Source organism: Amblyomma mixtum, chromosome 4 (assembly GCF_055824585.1).
Source record: "Amblyomma mixtum isolate Tamu chromosome 4, ASM5582458v1, whole genome shotgun sequence".
Taxonomy (NCBI): Eukaryota; Metazoa; Arthropoda; class Arachnida; order Ixodida; family Ixodidae; genus Amblyomma; species Amblyomma mixtum.
Window position 1 is genome coordinate 97,936,470 of NC_143015.1, and position 20,808 is coordinate 97,957,277.

A 20,808-nucleotide genomic window follows, 5' to 3' on the forward strand; every position below is an offset into this window, starting at 1 on the left:
AGGCAAAGTACAACAAGGCAAGCTGGCATAAAAGTTGGGAAAACTATCTATAGTACTTGAAGTAACAGACTATGCTTCATTACATTTGGTGACTTATGTTAGCTTGTGGAAGAGACGCAGGTTTCAAGAAAGGAACCCACACAGCTTCCACAAAGCACCAACTGCATGTGTAAAGACTAGTTCTCTGCTCATGAGATGCCACAAAATCTCGTGTGGAATATTTCTCAATCTGAGTAACTTCTGTGAGCACTACTTCAAGTGGACTAGGTTTCTGCACTTTTGCTCACCTCTCCAAAATGCATTGTTTTATTGGCTCTAGCTAAATGCACAGGGAGCTAAAACTACATATTTATATACAGTTATACATATGCCAATACTTGAGCAATAAAGCTTTGGAGCCAGTTGGAGATGTCTCACGTTCTACATCACGATTTTGGCCTGCACCAGTCTACCATGATCTCCTTAAAACACAGCTTCAAAAGTTGAAAAACGAAACTGCTACCCTGCCTGCCTGCCTGCCTGGGGTTGCAGTTTGCTTGTGTTTGGATGCAAGCTGCAGAAGAGGAATATCAAGAAGCATGGTATGATGTACTTTTATTTGCAAATAAATGATGTCAACATGCAATGCCTTCTCAACATACTAAATAAAAAAATATGTATGTGTATATACAGTAACTATCATGTTCATGAAGCATGCACCACAAACATCAGGCACAGTGTGTCAAGTTTGTTCTACTAAGCCCCTTTGGAGCCAGCACAACTCTCATACACTCACTGGCAAAAGTCATTTTCAGAAATGTAGCGAAAAAAAGAAGCAGAACAGCCCTTAAGGCATGTCCATTTCTAAATGGGTAACGATGTCTCACGTATACAACAAAAAGCATGCAATAAACATAGTTTTGTATAATGTTCGCATATGAATACAAAACTCATGCGGTATAGAAGACAGGCATGGTCGCACTAGGCACAAAGTATGCTTGAAGTCAAATAAATGGCGGTCCATGTTTCCGCTTCATGCTATAATTACCACATCAGTTCAACTTAACTTTTGGTGTACCGAGTTACAAAATGCAAATTGAAATCCCCAGTTTTAAACAAAGCTTCTCTCTTGCCGCAAATCTTGGCTTATCCTTATTTCAACAGCCCCGAAAAGCTATTTGCAACATGCATATTCCAGACCTTGCGTCAGGAAAGAAGTTTTGTCCCAAACGTAGCTTCTGGTTTCACATGACAAACCTTGATGTTCATTCCTGGAACGACATGCATGTTCCAAGAATGATGTTCACTCAGGCATGTCTCTGTTAGCTAGAAGTTGGTGTTCAGGTCTTCAGGCAGGGGCACGCCATTCTTGCGGGCATACTCCAGCAGAGTTGAGTACTTTGAGCGCAGGTCGTCCACTTCACCTTCGAGGGCCTTGTTCTCTTCCTGAAGTCGCGAGATCTCTTGGATTACGATGGCCCGCTCCCCTTCCAAGTCGTCCTTCTGCTCCAACCTCTTGTTCCGACAGCTGGAACAGTTTTAAACAGCCAGCTTATGTCAGTAAACACTCCTTGCAGCAATTCAATTTGAATTATTTTGACAAAGGCTCTTAGTTTAGTGTGACTCCACAAAAAATTCCAAATTGTAGAATTTTTCACGGTATAGTGTGTTAGGAGCCACATTCTCCCTTTTCTAATTATACAGTCCAACTTCGTTATAGCGAACATGCAAAAATATTAAAACAAATCGATATAGCCAGAATTCGTAATATAAAATTTCACCAACAATGTACTATCAGCGTCAAATGAAACGCGAACAAGCCAATTGAAACGCGAACAGCACAACTCGAAGATATTATACTAGGGAAGCAAAATACAAGAGCAGTTGATTTTCCCATCGAAGCCGAAAAGACCGCTCTTCTGAAATGTTAATAGCCCACGCCTGTATTTCACCTCCAGCCTCTAATATGCTTGATTTTTTGTGCTCGCGTTTCAGGTGTTTTGTTCGCATTTCATTTGACGCTGATAGTACACAAAAAGCAGCGTAATTTCAATGAAGGAATGGCAACTCGGGCAATGCTTGCCAAAGAAACGGGGAGACCTTCTCCGAAGTTTTAGCTACATATTGAAGGCTTTCGCGGCGATTCCAGGGGCCACCAAAAAATTGAGCGCCACTCAGGTTGGCTTCTTTGCACAGCACCACCATCACGCAACGACAGCAGGTGAAGCGCCAGCACAAACCAGGTATATTTGTGTTTGTGGCTTGGTTCTAGTCATGTCTGCAATTACTGCAACAAGCATTTTCTACAGTCAGATTTCTGTTTTCTCTAAGGTGGCTGAGCAAGTTATTTTCACCAGACTATCAAATTTCTTTTTCAAACATAACATAATTACTGACAAGCAGTACGGTTTTCAAAAACACAAATCAACCGAAGACGTGCTTTTGTCGATCAAAGATACCATCGCGAAGAGCTTAGAGGAACAGAAATTAACCGTAGGCATTTTTTTGGACTTTAGAAGGGCTTTCGATTCAGTTAAGCACGATATCCTGCTGAAAAAAATGGAAATTTATGGTATTAGAGGTACACCACTACAACTTATTAGAGCATACCTGCACAACCGCCCTCAATTTACAGAAATTAATGGTGCGTGCTCATCTTCGGGAATGATGAAGTACGGAGTTCCACAAGAATCTATACTAGGTCCGCTCCTCTTTTTGTTATATATTAATGATTTCGTTAACATCCCACTGACACAAGAGGTTGCATTATATGCGAACAATACTAATGTATTCTTTTGTGCCGAAAATTCTGAACACCTAGAAACAAAATGCAATAACTGGCTAGTAGAACTGGTTTGGTTTGGTTTGGTTTATGGGGTTTAACGTCCCAAAGCGACTAAGGCTATGAGAGACGTCGTTGTGGAGGGCTCCGGAAATTTCGACCACCTGGGGTTCTTTAACGTGCACTGACATCGCACAGTACACGGGCCTCTAGAATTTCTCCTCCAAAGAAATTCCAGCCGCCGCGGCCGGGATCGAACCCGCGTCTCTTGGGTCAGCAGCCGAGCACCATAACCACTGAGCCACCGCGGCGGTGGCTAGTAGAACTGGGGCAATGGTTAAACACTAATCAGATACAGCTAAATGTGTTAAAAAGTAAGTATGTATTGTTTCGCGCGCGAAACAAACCAATTCAGCATAGTTTCAACCTTAGCTTTGCAGGCTATTCCTTAGAAAGGGAAGAATTCCAAAAATTTCTCGGCGTCATTTTCCATGAGCATCTATGCCGGAATGCCCACATAGCAAACTTAAAAACAAGTCTTTCAAGGTCCCTAGGCATCACCAACAAATATAGAAATCTTTTACCCGTCTGGCTTAAAACAATGCTGTATTATTCCCTAATAGAATCTCGACTAAAGTATTGTTTGCTAGTCTGGTGTACCACCTCAAAACAAAATCTTACCTCATTGTTCACTGTAAAAAAAAAGGCAATTCGAGCCATTTATTGTTTAGGAACACAAGACCACACATTGCCTTATTTTCTTAAATCCAAAATACTTCGTTTAGAAGACATTGTTTTACTTCAAACTGCTGTGTATGTTTACAAAAAGATAAAATTGAATCTGAATTCTTTCAATACAACATTCATTAAACATGACCCACACTCCCTCAGATATACACGATACGTCACTCCTCGCATTAGAACTAATTATGGTATGCAGATGACCTCGTACACTGTTTCACTCTTAATTAATAAACTTCCATTCATTTATACCTTGTCTCAGGATTTCAAAACTGCTCGTTCATTTAAAAGTGTTATTAAACTTTACCTTCTTTCAATTGTTTGTATTTAGCGCTGCTTTCTTATTCCCTGTTTGTTCGATGCGTTATGTTTAAGGCCTTGTCCGCTGTGTAGTGTTTTATGCAATGCGTGCCTCATGCTTCAGTGGATGCATTCATTTCCTTTTTTTGTGTTGATGTTTCTTTCTAAACATTGCCCCACAGTGTTGCTGCTGTAAACTTATATCTGTACGTATGTTTTTTTTTTTTTTTTGCTTGGGGCCCGGAGCCCCGTCAGGTAGAATTTATCCGCCTTTAGCTCCGGGCTCCAGGATTCCTGATAATCCGAAATAAAATTCAATTCAATTCAATTCAACTCAAGAACAAACCAGCAAATGCTTTTCAAAGTAGGTCCTCCAACCAATGGTGTATGTTCAGTGACCATGCATCTGCTGGCATGCACCTGCTTGTTGCCATGCGGATGCAATGCAGCTGACTGCAGCATCACAATAACAGGTCGACACCTCCAGTCAATGAATTCTTGCGTCTCAGCTTAGGGATATCTACAGTCATTTTCTACTCTTCTTCAAAATACCTCTTGCACTAATGCCTTCAAGCAAAATATAGGCATATAAGTAAACGAATAAAATAAAATCAGTGCTTTAGAAACATCTACAAGTCAATAGTGGCCACACATTTGCCACTCTGTTTTTGCACCAGGAAGCAAAAAGAATAAAAAAAGCACCATTCAAAATTACGATGTTTCAAGATGTACTCAAAACAGAAGAAAGAAAACCAAACCAAGATGCTTAATTTGTTTTTAATTTGGCACAAAAAAACTTTTACCCATGAGAGAGTGAAAAGGATTCAAAGCTCCTGTAAATACATAAACCCCAACCTATTGAAACATAAGAACTACCAAGAGAAAGAATTTACATCATTTTTTTACCATTCTAAGTGAATGTCCATTATTCAGGAAGCCACCAAAAACAATCTGCACTGACAAGTTGAGTTCGTGCTTAACGGGACATCCAGGGTTCAGCAGCAGAAGATACATTTAATGCTGAGAAAATTGCACTTGAAAATTTTTGCCACCACTCCATTCAAATCAGTTTTGGTCAGGCCAAAAAGGACTCCGTGATCACTGTTTTGAAACGAATGGCAGTGCAGCCAAGCCTCTGGGATCTACACCCATAGAACTGCATCAACACACTGCAGTTTGCTGGCAAAAATAGCCAGACGGCAACACCTGTATGTCATTTTTTAGCCTTTTGTAGGTATAAAAGCTCTGTTTTCGGCGAAAGTAGCATCTTTGTTGTTGGAATCTCATAATCTACTGATGTAGACCAAGTTCAATTTGCCCTCAGCGCTCCTTTAACCCCTTAACCGTTTTGCACGAGCTGCGCTCGTCCCTGCCAAGCTGTCCCCAAACTGTTTTGGACGACTGTAGCTCGTCCTCGCTGAATAGGTTCTTCCCTTCAGCGTTTCGGACGATCAGCGCTCGTGTGTGGCTTAGATGGCATTTTGGCCGACAGATGGCAGCACTGACCTGTTTATTTCGTTTTCTTGTACCGCATAAACGTTTTTTTCGTATGGCAACCTGGGTTTTAAAAATGGCACCCGGCGGAGGCGACGCGTGTATTCCTGGCCAGTCTTCGCGGAAAAGACGCTTTTCTTCGTCATCTTATTCAGACGATGGTGACTTAGACACTGAAGTGTACATTGTTTCAGGGAGCGAGGACGACAGTAATGATGTTATGCTGAGCAGTTTTTCCGATGAAGAAGAGGACAGCTCAGAAGCGAACTTTGCGGGCGCGCGTCAGTAGATGAAGATCAACGCCAGTAGCATCCCAACGCGACCCCCTCAGTTTCCTTTTCTGGCAGTTCCTGGTAAGACGTTCACTGTAAGCTAGCCTGATGATGGTCATTCTTTAATTTTTATCGCTCATTACCAGCCGGAAGTAGGTTTTCTGTATTGTGAGGAGTAATAAACTTCAATATGCTAATTTGACTTTGTGTTTGCTCCAAATATTTTTCAAAGATCGAATGCATGCTTTTTATTGCAATAATAATCGAAATCGGGAATAAAAAAAATAAGCAGTTTTGTTAAGAAATTCGTTGATATAAAAAAACGGTGAAGGGGTTAAGTTTACTAGAAGCACATTACAATGTTCTAAACACTCGTCTCTCAGTCCAACTGTCCTTTGCAAATAATATCAACAGACAGTGCAGACAAATTGTCAAGGATGAAACAGCGCCACAAGAGACAAATGACAGCAAGAAAAAGAAGGAACAAGCGCAACAGCACTGTTTCATGCTTTTTTTATTGTTCTTTACCATTCATACCCCACTCTAGTTTAGAGCATATTTATCCAAGGCCATGAGTCCGCATCATCACATTATCGGAGAGCACAAAGAGCACTGTTACACAGCCTTGTAAACAACAAGGAGCTGGAAGCAGCATTATATTGTTACAAATAGGCCAACAACAAAATAGCCCAGAATTACATGGATGCTACTTTAGTCCATGCAACAGTGGTCCATGTATAACACTTCCGTCAAAAAAAAAAAAAAGAAGCAGGGGTCTGTGCACAATTTTTCTCGGAAGCACTAAGGGGTCAACTGGAGAATGTTTTATGCTGGCAATAAAGGAATGTTTTCACATCACAGCACTTAGTAGCTAGAGCTGCTCACAGTGGACGGCCAGGTAAAGTGAAGCTGAGTAGGACCGAACGCTGCACTAAGGAGATCAAACATTTAAGTGCACAGCCGTCCCATGTTAGTCGAGAATCAGTTGTATGGCCAGTTACAAGGTCTAGGTAAGCAAAAGCTTTATGAAGGGTGAATGGCAGGCATGTTAAGAGGTAATTCAATGAAGGAGGGAAAAGAGCGAATCGTGAAACTAAATAAGAGACACAGCAGCAAAGGACTCAGCTCTGCCAATTCAATTTGAAAGACAAGGAAGCAAGGAAGACACGCTGACCACCTTTAAATACATAAACTTGGGTTTGATTCCCTCCATCCACCACTCAACCATGTTAGGTAGTTTGCATTATTATTTTCTTGCTGTTTTTACACTATGAAAAAAGAGCTACTTAAGCTCTCCCCTTCTTCATTAGACACAAAAATACCCTCATAAAATACCCTCATAAATACCCTCATAAAATACCCTCTAAATTGATCAACACCACAAAATAAATAACATAAAAAAAAATCCCCTGTGCCCCTTGGTTTCTGTGGCTGTTGGCTTCTGTCATATTTATAACGAGCCCCTCATCCCCTTCCCTTGTTTGCTTAATTGCTTAGCGAGGGCCTCGATTCTGGCAGCCTTGGCGCCTTAGGAAGCATAAGAGGGTTCTCACGCAGCTTCCACCCTCTCCGTTTGATGACGTTCTACGTCACACCTGCGGTAACTCAGGACGTTCTACGTCCGCCGCTTGTGAACGTGGGTGGCGCTGATGAACACTCTCAAGGTTAGGTTACTTGTAAACATAAATACCCCCGAAAGCAGAAGAATTGACAGCCGTCGCCGTAGCTCAGAGGTAGAGCACCGGACGCGTAATTCGGAGGTCGTGGGTTCGGATCCCACCAGCGGCAGGTGGTTGTTTTTTCTTCTGCTTTTCTAATCAGTTATCTTTAAACGATAACATATTCAGTAATATTCTAAATTGATCAACACCAGAAAATAAATAACATAAAAAAAATCCCCTGTGCCCCTTGGTTTCTGTGGCTGTTGGCTTCTGTCATATTTATAACGAGACCCTCATCCCCTTCCCTTGTTTGCTCATAGTAAACTGACATATAGTGAAAACATGAGAAGAGTAAAGTAAAACTGCACCCCATTTGGCTTTTCATAGAACACATTGCCTTTTTTTATTCCAGCGAAGACGGCTCTAATCAAGAAATGGTTATAGTAAACGTTTAGTCATGACGACGTACTTCCCGCAGAATAACGATACCGCGGCGAGCGTGCAGTCCAGGACGCCTCTGACACGTAACGGCGTAATCGCAAGGCCAACAGATAGCGAAAACAATAATATGGCGCTCTTTGAGATGGCTCAACTGCCACGCTCGTGAGCCGCGCGGAGAAGTCAACTTCTAGAAGACCGTGAAGCCGTAGAGGCAAAACACTCGGCACGCACAAAAAAAAAAATAAATAATCAGGCAGGCCATGAACGCGGCGCGGGTCCCATTGAGAAAGGGAAGGAAGTAAAAGAGCTGAAGGAGTAGGTCGAACGGTCGAAGCAATGGGCTGTGCGAAGCACGTAGCTGTGACATGGATTGCCAGGAATACTGACCTTTTCCGGTTAAAACAAAATTTCAAAAAATAAAGTTGGCAGACTTTTTATCAGTGTTTTTCGGTTTAAACTGAGAAGTCCCACCCTTAAGTGTAAAAAGAGGACACAACTTTGCAAATTATGTCAAAGAATGTTCACTTCAAAAGCGCACACCTTGCATATACTCATGACCACAGTAGCTCAAATGTGCTGAAGTGTGCCTCTCCATATTTTTCTAAAAAGGTCGAAAAACTTTATTAAATCTCCTCTGCATTAAAGCCTCGCCAGTTTATGATCTACAACAAATGAACTGTAGCGCAACCCAGACGAACACAAGAAAGGACCACACACGGCTAGCACTAATCCTGTGCGCCAATCCCAAGCGCTAGTCCTCTGTGGTCCTTTCTTGTGTTCGCCTTGGCTGCACTACAGTTCATTTGCAACTACAGCACCATCTATGTACCATCTAGCCCAACAAGATGTTTTTCTAAACCATTTTCATTTATGTCTGCCAGGGTCGTCATGCTTCTTTGCTCACATGAGCCTGCCTCACTCAGAAGCCATTACCGTATTTTCCGGTGTATAAGACGCAGTTTTTTGTCAAAAAATCTTGCTGGTGCGTCCTATACAAGCGTGCGTCTTATATGCGAATTTTTCGTTTTTTTTTGCGAGTTCAGAAATTACTCGGGTTCGTGCTCAAGCTTTTTTCACCAAAAAAATATCACTACCAATGATGCGGTAGTAACACGGTTAATACTTCAATACGGGGACCACCGTGCGCAACTTTTTTTAGGTGAACTTTATTATGAAACGGCAGGGCTGATGACTTCCAGAATCGCAAACACGCGGTCGTTTCGGAGGCGCAAGCAAAAGTAATGTGAAATTCCAAAAGATGGCGACAGTCGCGCTTCTCGCCATTGTCAAAACAAGCCAAGCCGGCGTTCTTTTTTAGTCATTCTTTGCAACTTCGCAACCGTGTACGTATTACGTCTGTGTTGGTGACTTTGGCGTGTGTTTTCCACTACCTACACCTGTCGCGCTCGGTCTTACCGAAGTTGCCACCGAAGTTGCGCAAGAGTTACACCGCAAAGTTCAAATTACCTGCGGCCGAGTATGCTACCGAAAACGGAAATCGGGCTGCGGGCCTACGGAGCTAAGGAGCTTTTATGCGATCAAATGAGTCCCTCCATGGTTCATTTCGCGATGGCCGAGCAAGCGTGTTTAATTAACCCTCACTAGACTAAGTGGGTAAATTGGAGTGTGTCTTATACACCAACTTTTTCAATGAGAGCCTTCATATATGGCGGGTGCGTCTTATACAAGGGTGCGTCTTATACACCGAAAAATACGGTAATCACTCAGTCGAATTTATATCTTAGCTGGGCCAGTCGCCTCCATATTATAGCTCCATAATCCATAGCTGCGCCAGTCTTGATCAGTCCCTGTGCTGGCTGTCTTCGACAATGTTCAAATTATTAAAAAAAAGCCACACACAGCTTCCACCCACCTGGCAGCGTAACCGCGATTCTTGAGCGTCCTCCGCCTCTGCTTCATCTTGACGATCTCAGACCGAGTCAACCCGGATGCTTTCAGCTGCCGGTTCAGGTCACGTACCGACAGGTGCACCAGCTCCTCATCCGACATGCTGATCTTGCTGCTGATGGCCAGAGGTAGGTCTTCGAGCATCTCCGGCGGAGCCGAGTGCATCTGGAAGAGAACAGGTTAGTCAGCACGGCTCCTGTTGCGACGCCACTTATGCCACGGAACACAGGCCTGTCAAATATTACCGCGACAACGTTAAAGGCACTGTTACGCAGAAAATCTGGCGTCGACGCTGTCGGCATTGTGAGCAATAATAAGGGTGGCGTAGGGTGCCACCCAGGCAGCACCACCGGAGGAGAAACCTAGGTGGGCTACGTAGGTTACGTGACCTTGTGGCGACATCATAACCCGCCCACCGAATTGTGAGCGAACAACCACCGTGGCAGGTGACAGTTAAATCAATGGTTGATCGTGACAGGTTGCTCGGGAAGAGCAACTTGGGTCGTATAATACCCCTGTCACACGGGCAAGTTTAGTGACACTTTAACGAAGTGCACTTCTCCAGCACGACTGACACTTTCAGGGCGTGCTGCTACACGGAAAAATAAAGTGTCATTCGGAATTGATGGTGGTGACGATGGCTTTTCAAGTTAGGCACCAAAAATAATACCTTTCGCACTTCAAAGCTTTAATGTACAGTTAATGTACAGTAGATTGCAATCTGCAAGCAATTTTTTATGATTATCAAGGAGCTTTGTGCAATATTGGCAATTACAAAAAAGGCTTCGCAAGACGAGACAAGCCAGGAGCAGTGCTTCACTTTTTGAAGCATCATGGCCACCCACGGCGATAACGTTTCTGCGCAGCTGACACAATCTGATTGGCAAAAAGTGGTGGCGACATACATGTGCAAATAAGTTTACATGAACAAGAGGGCAAAAAAAATTAGCTGCGTTCAATAAAACACCATTTTTATTGCCGACGTTGTATTCTAATTTCGAAACGCTGCTACTGAGGCTATACACTTCGCCCCTCGGGAAAAGTGAAGTGCGTTCCCCAGACTCACTTCTTGCCAAGTGCGTTCAGCAGCGAGTGTCATTGAAGTTCATCGTGTGACACGATGCGAATGACACTACAGGCGAGTGTCACTCGTTGAAAATGACACTAAACTTGCTCGTCTGACAGGGGTATAAGACCCACTGGTGGAAGCACCTGCCATCAAAGGACAGTGGCACATCCCTTTACCACTGCACCACTGTGCCAGGAGGGGTAGAAGGACTCCCAGGGATCTATGAATGTAAAGTCGAGAATGACCGATTTCGCATATGAATGGACATTAACCCATTAACACTATCGCGTCGTATCCTTAAGGCGGTGCTTGAGAGTCCCCACCAATTTTTCCATCAATGCCTAGTGATAAAAAAAAACATACAAAACAAGAGTGCAAATTAATGAAGCAAATGCTCATTCAATCACCAATTCATTAACTTAGCAATTCCATGGATGAAAACAAAAAAGGAACAATGCCGTGTTTATGTAACTGCAATGCAAGAAACGCTTCTGAAGGTGTGGAACAAGAAAAGTTATTCAATAATACTGATTCAATTATCTACTATGTCATTAATTATCCAGTTAAAATTTGAATTTCCAAGCTTTCGTGCCTTTCGGTCTTCTCTTGTCATTTTTGCACACTGAAGTGTCGGTGCTCCTCCACTGGTAGCCTCGTGACGTCAGAAAGAGTTGGCACGTCACACCAATGATAGCCCTCTGTTGCTGGAGTAATGAGTGCTGCATGATGCATTGCGCACGGATTCAGGCGAAAGCCCGAGTGCTGGTCGCGGCGAGGCGTAGAAGCGCGAGTTTTAAAAAATATATTCTAAACGATCGGTTCACATTTGAGGTCTTGTACACAGCATGAACACTTGGTGGCCTGTACGTTACACAATGCAAGTGTATGATAGCCAGCCTCAAACATCCTTTTCAGGGACCCTTTAATGCTTCCACTGTAATGATCACCATCACTGCCGTCATCAGTTTACATCCAGTAACAGTTAAAAAACATTCCATTTTCAACTCCCAAAAGACCTCTCCCAGCCTGTGTCATCGGCGCACACGCTTCAGGTCTGGTAAGCAAATCATGTGGCTTATGAAAGTATGGTGCAGCGTGACATGTACCATGGCGTCTCTAATCCAGAGAAGAAAGGCAGCGGGGGAATGTTGGACATGCACAAAATCGGTTCAGATACAAAAATGGGCCATTATGCTTATTGAGCAATGCCACTTTGACGTCATGTTGTTTACGCCACGGACATGTCCATTCCCTAGCAATAAATACATCTTTTCCTGCTGGACTAACGTCGACACAGGCATCAAAAGCTAAACCATTGAATTTTACCACTGGATGAAACTTTCCTCGGTGTCCATTTAGATCATGTCTGCTTCTGAACCTATTAAGACCAAAAACTAAGCTTTCTTTAATAACTAGGAATAGATGCATGTCACGCCACATTTCCATGTCCCAGTATTAAAACATGCTACATCTGTTGCTTTAATTAGTTATTTTGAACACTTCCAGGTCCCTATGGGAGAAACATTACATGAGAGGGGCTACATGAATTGGAGATCAGTTTATAAGCACACTTTGAGCATATTGAAGAACGCAAAAGGAAAAAAGGGAAACATCAAAGTATTGACAGAATCAGTGGGCAAAAAACCATGCATGACAACTCAGGTGTCTTAAAGGTGTGCTGAAAACAGCACCTGATGCATATGAAGCACATAGTTAGAGGAAGCTAAAAAGGAAATGGTTAAGCAAATTCAAATGCAAACAAGATAAAATAATTAATAGCCACAGGTGAAAAGAGAGAAAGAAATAAGCATGCCTCAGGTGTAATCATTCAATACCCCTTGTTCGAATTTATTGAGGCCCCTGAAGTGAACAGTTCTACCAGTTGTTTTCATTTAGAGGAAAAAGAAGGCAAGAAAATTTCTGTATGAGGGGAAGGGTGAGAGCCTGTGCGACCTAAAATGTGAATTACTGCAACTTAAGCAGTGCAAGTGTCGGATCACACAAATCGTGGAGTTTAGCGCATAGCAATATAGACAAAACAAGGAAAGTCTGGCATGGTTTTTGTGTTCATCTAGAATGGAAACTGCAGGAAAGTTCTTGAGTTGAGTGAACCTTGTCAAGAATAAGTAGTCTGAGTATAGGAACTTGATTATACGTTTTTGCATGCCTTCAATATTGTTGATGAGATAGTGTTCATCTGAGTTCCAGATGGCAGCAGTACATTCCAGCATAGGAAGGATTGGTATTGTGCAGGGAAGCAAATCAAGGTGTGCTGGCATAAATTTTCATAGAAAGCTGACGAATTCATTCAATGCTAAGATAATGAAGTTAACGTGCACAGACCATGAAAGATTCATAAGTTAAGTAAACACTGAGGTATCTAAGTGTTTACGGGTTGTAACAAAGAGCCATCGCTACAGGCCTGGGGATGAGTTCAAAATTATATCTCTTAGTGACTCAAGCAATTACTGTTCACTGCAATTTACACCAAATTTGCAGCAAATAAGAAACCTAACAGTCTGGGGCAAATGGGACATGAGGCACTAGCTGACTACTCTCAATGTTGAAATTTTTTTTTTAACAATGTCATCTTTTTTTTGCTTTTTTCAAGCAATCAAATTACATTTTCTACCCTTCCACGAGAACAGTGGTGGTCCAGCCATTTCAAGTTATGGAGCAATTTTTGGAGCAGAAAAATATTCATTTTGGAGCACCTTTGTATCAGAACAACAATTCTGGAGCAATCCCGGAGCAGTACAAACGGAATAAAGGAGACACCCAGAAGCGGTTGTTACTAGTGAGACAAAGTTCAGCTATGAAGAAAAAAACAGAATAAAGGTGTATACTAAAAAAAACGACGACAAAAACATTTTATTATTGCTGGCAGTTTCTTGCACGCATTTCGGTCAAGTGTACCTGATCAAGTCCAAAGAACACGTTTTCTAGAAGCAGATTTTCATGTTGGCATGACCTTAACGCTTCTTGGAACTTTTCCCAACCTCTTCCAGCTCGCGAAGTGAATCGGCAAGGCTGGAATTCCCTTCTTCTAACAAAGCTTGGCCTCGTTGTACCTGCTCCAAGTCTTTGTTTTTCAACCCAGTAGAAATGACCTCCTCAGCCCTCTTCAGGGTTGATCGACATAATGCAACCTTTTCTTCAAGTTGCTTCCGTGACCGTTTTCCAGCAGAGTCACCTCCGTCATCCGCTGAATTCTTTCTTTTGAGGTCCGCTTCTCGGCTTTGGATTCTTTCTGTGTATCTAGCTCGTGCTCTTTTTACGCTTTGAAGAAGCTGCGGTGACAAAGGCACCTTTGTGGCATCGCTGCCGTATCTTCTCAAATACGTCTTCACATGTCGTAACCCATTGATGCTCTCGATGCACAGCGATGCCCGACTTTCAAGCATTCGTTTGTTTTGGCTGAACCCACGCTCACAGTCAGCATTGCCATGGGGTAGCGATAATAATGCTTTTACCAGTTTTGAAAGCAACGGGTATTTAGTTTCACCAGCTGCACTCTTTAGTTGGAACAGCTGTGCCCAGCGAACATCTATGCGAGCTTCTGCAAGATGAATGTTGTTAGCCAAGTCACATTTGAGCATATGCCACTCATCTACTAATGCAGACACTTGCTCATTTTGGATGACCTGTGGAAGTTGCGAGGCAAGCACCCTTAAAGATCGCACTTCGGCATCTACACAGCCAGGCTCAAGTCCAAGAATGCTCGCACTTTGAAGAACTTTGTTGTTCAGAGGCAATTTGTGCAGTAGGTCTTTCGCGCAAGCCATGTAGAACGCGCGTGCACCAAGACGCAATCGCTTTCTTTGACTAGCGTCCCACACCACCATAGCTTGCTCGGTGTCTGTACCCACTTCGGGTTTCATTTTCCAGACTGCCGGGTCCTCCACATTGAGAGTCTTCAAGTCTTCTGCACTTCTGTTGACATATGCTTCACTTCGCAAAAAGCGACTGAGGATTCGCTTCACTAGGGATATCATCTCCATGTGAAGCACATGCAGCAGTGGTTCTTCTTTTTGAAATAATTTCTGGAAGCCCGAGAAAAGTTCAGAACAATTTCTTAAAAACAGCACCTTTGCATACAGCGATTTGTCCGAAAACGCCGAAGAAAGCTTGTTGTGCAGGTTTTGAGCATCCAAGCGCCTTCCCCGTAAATCATCCTTGTGGAAGAATGTCTGGAGGGCTTCAAACTGCTCCTGAACGCGACAAAGGGAATCTTGAAGCGTCAACCAGCGATTTGAGACGTGCCTCAGAAACACATGAGACGAAATGCCCAGCGCATCTTGGCATTCTTTAATACCTTCGCTGCGGACCGCACCCTTGAAATAATAGTAGATGCATCTCACAAGCTCCTCTATGTCCGCACCAAATGCCTCCAGACCCTTTGCAAAAGCATTATGCACTTTGTGCAAATTACAGTGGCCAACATCCACTAGGCCTGACGTCGTGTACTTGTCAAGTTTGTTTCTAACACTTTTCATGACATTAGGGCCATCGCTAAAGAAGCAAATAAGCCCTTGCTTCGGAAGCTCTGTCAAAGCATCTTCAATGCACTCAACAATTTTTTCTGCAGTCCCACGTCCAAGATGAAATGATTGGAGATGGTCAACAACCACTTGTTGCTGCTTGTTGCAAAAGTACCTTACAAGTACATCCAGCTGCTGCACCCTTTGCTCGGGTTTCGGGGTTTCATCAACCATTATTGAGAAGTAAACATTTGGGTGGCACAGTTCACTTATCACCTGAGATTTGAAGTAAGGGCCAAGCCCATCAGAAACAATATGTGACAACTTGTTCCTGCCACAACTGAACCCCTTTGCAACTTCACTATCTGGAAACATGGACTGGTACATTTCTGTTGCTGTGTCTCCCCACGAAAAAGGCACAGACTTGCAGACGACAGACATAGCAAAAATGGCTTCTGTTTTCGTAACTTGATCTTGGAGAGATATTCCAGCTGTCCCACGAGAGAAGTCCAATGTGGTTTGCACTAGCTTCAGTGGCTGCAGGTTCCCATCTTTGTCCCTGTGCTTTGCAGCAAGTTCAATGTGTTTCTTCATCGTTGCATGGCGTTTGATGGCCGCAACTCCATGCATAGCACAAGAAATGACTGTATTGCAAAGTACACAAATGGCATCAGTTTCTTTAGTTCCCTTTTTGCACCACACATTAATGACATCGTTGTTGGAGTCCACTTCATTGAGGATGGATTCATTAAATTTTGTGCTTCGCCCTAGAAAGAAAAAATATAAACTTTGCTTTACAAACAACAGATGACACGTTTCAATCAAGAAAATAGCTTAATTCCCCACTGTGCATATGTTCCCATCATGAACGTTAGCTCGAAATAAATCCCTTGAAAAAAAAAAATCGATGCATCTGCGTGGCGTCTTGCTAACGGACACATTAACGCTCCTGTTTCGATAGCCACGAAAACGCATGCGCATGTTAAAGTGCAAACTTCGAAAACGAGAATGGTTAACCCATGAACGGTGTGAGCGCGCAAATTCACTTGGCGATTCAATTGGTAGTTAAACTAGGTTCCTATTATGTTGTACAAAGAAAGATACTATGTGCTGTCAAAATGCGTATTCCGAAAGCTCAATACGCTCGCGTAAAACCTGTTTCACATGCAAGCGTTTGAGCAAACTCGCAAGCATGCGGCGCGAAGCGCCGGATAATTTCCTACCTGTTGAAACCACTCCGCACTGCCACTCAGAAAAACGTTGTTGCGCCGCGGCGACAATTGCAAGCGTTTTTGCTTACAAGTGAAACAGGCATATATGCACTTCGGAACGACCACTCACGAGATAAGTGCTACCAACAAAAAACAAGATTAATATGTTTTATAGTTTTACTTAACAGGAAGCCTAAATTAGAATTTGATTCTCACACCGCAAATTCGTACTGTATGACTGCACAACTCTCACCTGAATAGCTTTAGTGGTATAAATGTAGTGAACTACCGACAGCCCTAACTGAATTTATATGACATATCCAATCTGCGGTGCAACTACGATAGTAACTTAGCAGCGTAGCACAAAAAACACGAAGGACGAAGAACAGGCAACACTCATCATAAGCTTTGCTCTTCGTAATTTGCGTTTTTCGCGCTACGCTTTTAAGTCATGATATACCACTTGCCCAAGCAGCCACCCTCGTCAATTAAGATAATATTTATTAGCATCACAACAATTCTAACTTCACACTATGCAAAGCACACAGGTCCAATCATAGGCAATGCATTACTTTTCCAAGAAAATTATGTTAATGAAACTCCAAACAGAGCGCTAACAAACTGCCCAAACAAAGAAATGGTAACAAACTTCAACCACGTCTGCGCACACACGCCGCTTTGACCCTACAAGCGCAAAAAATTACTTACGTTTGTTCATCATCGGTGCTCCCACGAAGAACTGATACACAAACAAACGGTGTCACATATACCACAACCGCGGTCACAGCATCACGAAGCGTAGAATTCCGATGCTGAAGGTATTACTTGCACCGCTGCCTGGCTCCACGTGCTCTTACCGTGAACGACAGCCAAACTGGCTGCTAAATTCTAACACTAAAGTCTAACACGGACCACCAGCGCCATCTGTTCCCAACTGCTGAAACGTTTTAGTAGGTTGCCAAGTGAAAAACTGAATGGTACCAAAAATAGTTGCTTTCATGTGAGCGTGCCTTCTTTTTGGCGCAGCTAAGGTGCAATATTGATCAATTTGCCGCTTTTGGAGCAAACTGGCGCAGGAAAATGGAAATGTATCAGAATGGCGCAAATGGCGCAGCCGGACCACCACTGCGAGAATTAAGCTGTATCCACTAAAGAAACGCTTTGAGAAAGTAGTTTTTAAAGTCAATTTTGTGCTTAGACTTTCTGTGTTAACAGCAGCAGTGGACAAACAGTGGAAATCCCGACATCTGCAGGGATCCCAGACTGCTAAACCATTGTGTCGAAGCTGTACTTAGACAACAAAACCTGCCGCAGCAGAGAACTCCGAATGAATATCAAGTGCTCAGAGTTTTTAGCATGATAATATTCTCAGCATGAAGAATTTACATCGCTGCTCCTCCATTAGAATGAAGCTGCCACGTACGCAAGTTGAAAAATCACTTGTGCTCGTTAATATGTCCAATGTGATAGCCACAACAGTACAGTGGTGAGCAACCTTGTCTAGAGCGCACGGGCGGTGCACTTCCTTGCAAACAAATCCAGATTTTGTGGCAGCCTCTAGGGTCCAGCTGCAACGCTTGCACGGAAGTAGCGCCAGATAGCCTCGTAAACAAAGCAGGCACGAAAACTTTGCCCTGTAATGAGGGGCTGCTCTCTAATTTCGGTTTTTGTTGTCAAGTGCGCACTGCTCAAGCGCTCTAGACAAGGCTGCTCACCACTGTACATGTGTAAAAAGTCGTAATGCACTAAAATGAGGACAATTCTGCATGGTTTCCTTTTGACATAATATGAAACTTCCCGATTAGGCCCTGACAAAGCCCATACAACGACTGGGCTCACCAGATAGTGCAAAAGCACTGATACGCTCACCAGTACCAACAATGAATCTTGTCTCAATCTCTCTTTTGCCATTGCCCAGCAACAGCGAAGCCATGTTTAGTTAAAAAGAAATCAAATAAATATCCACGACTGGGAGCCGAAACCGCAGCAGTGCGAACAGATCAGCTTTGCAGGCCTCTGCAAGAGAGCACTTGGCTACCGCCGCAGCCGAACATGCCTCGTGCTAAACTGCAACACACTCTTGTACTGTGCATTGCCCGTCATCGTCTTCATCAATTTCTATCTGCGGTGCAAACAGATCAGATCAGGTTAACCTCGATCAGAGCTTGACCTGAGTCTGATATAGTCGCCAGACGTACCAACGACCCAGGAAAGCAAAACCATGAGCCAACCACGATAAACACGTTTTTCGGACGACTAGTTGGTTTACCTATGCTAAAATCCTACCAATTTATGGTTCATACTCCGAGTGTGCAAAAATAAAAGCAGAAAAGAATACACAAAAAGAGCAATACAAGAAACTGTATCCGTTCTTGCAAAATTTTGTACTGTGTATGAATATATGCTGCCTTGAATTGTAGGGGTGCAGAGGCTCTGTCAGGCATTTTGCCTTTGTCTCTGCCCCCTCGATGGAAAGAACCCATGGTAATGGTTGGTTTATTTAGTTTATTGGGGTTTAAGGTCCCAAAGCGGCTGAGGCTATGAGAGACGCCGTAGTGATAGACTCCGGAAATTTCGACCACCTGGGGTTCTTTAACGTGCACTGAAATCGCACAGCACACGGGCCTGTAGAATTTCGCCTTCATTGAAATTCAGCCGCCGCGGCCAGGATCGAACCCGCGTCTTTCGGTTCAGAAGCCGAGCGCCGTAAAAAAGATAGGGCACTATGTTAATTTCATCACACTGCAAATATGAACCTGATCCATTAAAACTGATTTTTTTTTTACAGCTTTCACCTGTTTACTTTTTGCATTTGTGCACAATGCTGAACAGATGCTGTGACCATGAACTGAACATATGTGATCTGAATAAAGAGCAAGGTACAAAATAAATAGCGCTACAAATTGCAACCAGCCCAGTCATTGTGTGTGCCTCGTCTCTCCTTTGTCCCCGTCCTTTCGGATGGTTTTTTCATAAGTATGTACCAACTAACCCAGATTTCAACTCTCCTGCAATACTTTTATTTAATATGAAATGGAATAACAAGGAGGCTACACAAAAATTGCGCATTTGACTCAAATTATGACCTATTTTATTCATAGAAGCAAATTTCAGAACAGATAAATAATATGCAACATTAATTAGGCCCACACTACCTTGGCAGTGCTCAAAGAAGGTTTTTGCGCTTTCTGCATATTCATATTATGTGACCAAAGCTGTGTTCATAAAATCCCTTATTAATCGAAGCTATTATAACCACTGCAGTGAGATTACAATACTATTCACAGGCCTACATTAACAGATTTGAAGGACCAACCATCGAAACCGGCATCAGGAATGCAATTTTGATGGTTACTTCCGCATTTACCTGTATAGATGAAACAAGCGATATCACCGCGAACATAGCACAACCAGTAAAGCACAATATGTGGGTGGTGATGGCATACAAAACGTGATTACTGTCTGCGTAATCAAGATTTAGCTTAAATCGGTCCTTTTCCCTCCGTTGATGCCCTTTGTAAACTTTGATTAAAGCGTAATATATCTAGGGGCAACCAGTTAGCTTTCGCTCAACATATACAAAATTATTTGGAGTATAAAAAGACGAAAAAGCACCACTCAAAGCTTCTTACGCATGCTTTTTTTTTTTTGCACGCTGCTGAAGAGCAGCCTTTGTGCGTAAAATAACGAAGTGTAGGTTACAGCCGGGTTTATAATAACCGACAAGTCGCCAACAACGCTAACGATGCTCGGGAAATGCTGAGACAAAACGAAAAGCATAAATGCGCCCACTGTCAACTCAGGAAATCGTCCGGTGAGCCAGCCCGGCAACTTTTCGTCAGGGGTCAATGACAAGCTGCAGCTTTCGCGAGCGACTGACAGCAGTTTGCGGTGACATTACAGCGTTGCAGCAATGCGTGACTTAGTTTCTGTAGTGAGTAAATGAAACGACGTTACCTGCTGATCGCAGTATCCCATCATCATCTCACAGAAACAATCCAAGGGCGAGCTACGCGTAGTGCCGTCAATCTACGACAACGGCTTGTGCCAGTTACCTTGTCGACGCGACTGGGCGCATCCTTCTTTGCTCTCAGCGTCCGTTTCTTCATGCCTGGGTAGTCGCGACGGCGGTCCGTTCCAGTCCCGTTATCACAGATCTGCTGAGTCAGCCTCCAGAGAGCAAGAGAGCGTCTACTTTCAAACCACAGCTGATAGAGCCGTAACAGCGGGCGCCGCCATTTTGGTCTACGGAGTCAGCAAGCCGCGACTTCTCTCTTTCTCTTCGCGTGCCACGGTTAGCGACAGATGGCGCCAGCGACAAGTTAAAAAAAAAAGGTTGTTCATACATTTGGCGGGAAAGCTTGAAATTCATTAAGAACACGGAAAGTGCTGTAAGTGCGGAAGTTGTTTTTTGTGATCGCTTTTAACATTAACAAGCAGCAAATAATTTCTGTCTTTTCCGCAATAAC

The 20,808-nt window shown here is 43.2% G+C and overlaps 2 protein-coding genes across 2 annotated transcripts; both read right to left on the bottom strand.

Moving 5' to 3' along the window:
• Window positions 1-577: 577 nt before the first annotated feature.
• Window positions 578-20,600, bottom strand: LOC149347547 (transcription factor MafK-like). The gene is made up of 3 exons (XM_089587194.1): window positions 20,395-20,600; window positions 9,544-9,743; window positions 578-1,507 (listed from the first exon to the last, which is right to left on the bottom strand). The coding sequence occupies exons 1-3, from the start codon at window positions 20,446-20,448 to the stop codon at window positions 1,306-1,308; spliced, it is 456 nt and encodes a 151-aa protein (XP_089443320.1). The 5' UTR covers window positions 20,449-20,600; the 3' UTR covers window positions 578-1,305.
• Window positions 13,505-16,465, bottom strand: LOC149347548 (uncharacterized). Its single transcript, XM_089587193.1, has one exon. The coding sequence runs from the start codon at window positions 15,756-15,758 to the stop codon at window positions 13,620-13,622; it is 2,139 nt and encodes a 712-aa protein (XP_089443319.1). The 5' UTR covers window positions 15,759-16,465; the 3' UTR covers window positions 13,505-13,619.
• Window positions 20,601-20,808: the final 208 nt, after the last annotated feature.

Bases quoted from the DNA above. Each gene is read 5' to 3' on its own strand.
- LOC149347548 (XM_089587193.1), bottom strand. From the start codon at position 15,758: ATGCATGGAGTTGCGGCCATCAAACGCCATGCAACGATGAAGAAACAC.
- LOC149347547 (XM_089587194.1), bottom strand. From the start codon at position 20,448: ATGAAGAAACGGACGCTGAGAGCAAAGAAGGATGCGCCCAGTCGCGTC. The intron at 9,744-20,394 runs GTAACTGGCACA...GTTCTCTTCCAG, and splicing joins CGCCCAGTCGCGTCGACAAG to ATGCACTCGGCTCCGCCGGA. The intron at 1,508-9,543 runs GTGGGTGGAAGC...AAACTGTTCCAG, and splicing joins AATCGCGGTTACGCTGCCAG to CTGTCGGAACAAGAGGTTGG.